The sequence below is a fragment of the Cucurbita maxima genome, unplaced genomic scaffold (assembly GCF_002738345.1).
Source record: "Cucurbita maxima cultivar Rimu unplaced genomic scaffold, Cmax_1.0 Cma_Scf00034, whole genome shotgun sequence".
Taxonomy (NCBI): Eukaryota; Viridiplantae; Streptophyta; class Magnoliopsida; order Cucurbitales; family Cucurbitaceae; genus Cucurbita; species Cucurbita maxima.
In genome coordinates this window covers 2,321,715-2,323,684 of record NW_019272050.1, presented here as the reverse complement: position 1 = coordinate 2,323,684, position 1,970 = coordinate 2,321,715, and the positions used below count along the sequence as shown (strand labels likewise).

At 39.5% G+C, this 1,970-nt stretch overlaps 1 protein-coding gene across 1 annotated transcript in view; it reads right to left on the bottom strand.

Annotated features, from left to right (window-relative positions):
* The window catches only part of LOC111467802 (E3 ubiquitin-protein ligase SINAT5-like), a 2,871-nt gene extending 1,024 nt beyond the window's left edge, over positions 1 to 1,847 (bottom strand). The window contains exons 1-2 of the mRNA XM_023112873.1: positions 1,204 to 1,847; positions 88 to 474 (exon numbers count right to left, since the gene is read on the bottom strand). Of these exons, the coding sequence (XP_022968641.1) occupies positions 88 to 474; positions 1,204 to 1,452 (636 nt within the window). The 5' untranslated portion in view covers positions 1,453 to 1,847. The remainder of the gene's footprint in view (positions 1 to 87; positions 475 to 1,203) is intronic.
* Between the last annotated feature and the right edge of the window lie 123 nt (positions 1,848 to 1,970).

Sequence of the window (1,970 nt, the reverse complement as noted above, 5' to 3'; positions counted from 1 at the left end):
AAAAAAAAAAAAAAAAAAAAAAAAAAAAAAAAAAAAAAAAAAAAAAAAAAAACACTTAAGAATAAAGGTCAAATACATTAGACTTACCGTAAGCATCCAAGTGGCATTCTCCACTTCCCTTGGATTAGATTTCACATAGCGATGGTTAAATGTGCATCCGGTGTGCATGTCCACCTTGTGATCATCCCTCAGATGGGAAACAAGGAAAGGAATATCCCCAACAGCAGAGCATTCCGAGCCAGCATATGGGCAATTGTAGGGTCTGAAGTTGCACAATGCTTCGTGCTTGAGTTTACTGTAGTAAGGAAATATTTCAGGGCATCCCAAGGAATAATATCTGCAAGGCAATTCCAGTGACTCTGCCACCTTCTCCAGTGCTAAGCACCTAATGTCTCCAAGCTCTTGTCTACAAGTAGGGCAACGATTATGAACCCGTGTTTTACATGTAGAACATAATGTATGTCCATTGTGGCACTGCAACATTTAGTTGAATATACAGTTAACCCACATTTGCATACAAGCCTCGGATACATATCAAAAACAAAGTATACACCCCATGAATGCTTTAAGACGATATTGGGATATAACAAGCATCTTCTTAACAGCTCTCATCCTGACGGTACCAAAACGAACATGCTACCAAATGATGCAAGAGGAAAGATGAAGATAACTGAAATGACGGGAAATGACACTCTAAAAAAGAAATGGGATACTAAAGTTTCATCAGGCAGTCAAAATCCTGTTTATAACTAAACCCAAAAATCTCCTTAGAAAGTAGGTTGAAACAACCAGCATATTATACTAGAAACAATGGCTTTCAAGCACAAATAGGTCAAGTACTAATTTCATCTCAATTATATAGCCTAGTGTTAGAAAACCTAAAGAAAGAAGAAAGAGAGATGTTTATGTTCTATGGTTACAACATGACACAACAAATATCAAGCCAAAGACTTGACATATTTCAATATAATGTAGTTATAAACTTCATATTGAGCACTTAAATACAAGTTAGCATTTAACACATCCATCCAAAACATTGAATGATCAACCTTAAATCAGAAACCCAGCAGGGAAAAGATAAATCGAAGGAAATTATGTCGTCGAAAATCAAATGGAAATAGGAAGGAGGCCCTATACCTCCCCCTCCCCCCAGGGAAGAGGGCCATTCTGCAAGTAATTATAATTAGGGCTACAAGGCCAAACCTGATGAATGGGAGGGTACATAGAATTGGTACAGACAGGGCACTCGAGCAATTCATGGACGCTAGTGGCCGGCGCAGTGGCAGTGGGGCCTGCTACAGCGCTATTATTGTTTCCATTGCGAGGCTTGGTTGCTGACAACTCGGGATGATGATGAGAATGGGAATAAGAATGAAGAGTGTGATGCAGATGGATCTCATCCTCATCGAAACCATCGGAAGATGATACACACTCGATACTATCTAAATCCATTTACAAAACAGAAAGAAAGTACAGAACCAAAGCAAGAATGGATCAAGATCTCAGAAAATTGGAGGGTTTCCCCTCTTCAAAACTTGGCCAGTTGGGTTGCAGAATTCTCCCCGGAAGTCGAAAAGAAGCAAAGGCGAGGAGAGGAAACGGGGTGGATAAAGGGATCGAAAGAACCCTTTATACCCGAAAGATCGAGGTTCCTTTCTTGGTCGTCTCTACCCCCTGGGATTGTTCCTGTATTCCCCAGGTGTCTGAAGTGAGAGAAGAGAGAAGAGAGAAGAGAGAAGAGAGAAAGGCGTTTAATGGCACCGTAGATTTGGTGATGGGAAGACTAAAACTCACATCCCACGCCCACAACATTGGTTAACACAGCTTGGGATATGTGATCATCACAGTTCATCACTCACCAAGCCCGCCACGTGCATTTATCTCTCTCTCTCTCTCTCTCTCTCTCTTTTTTTTTTTTTTTTTTTTTTTTTTTTTTTTTTTTTTTTTTTTTTTTTTTTTTTTTTTTTTTT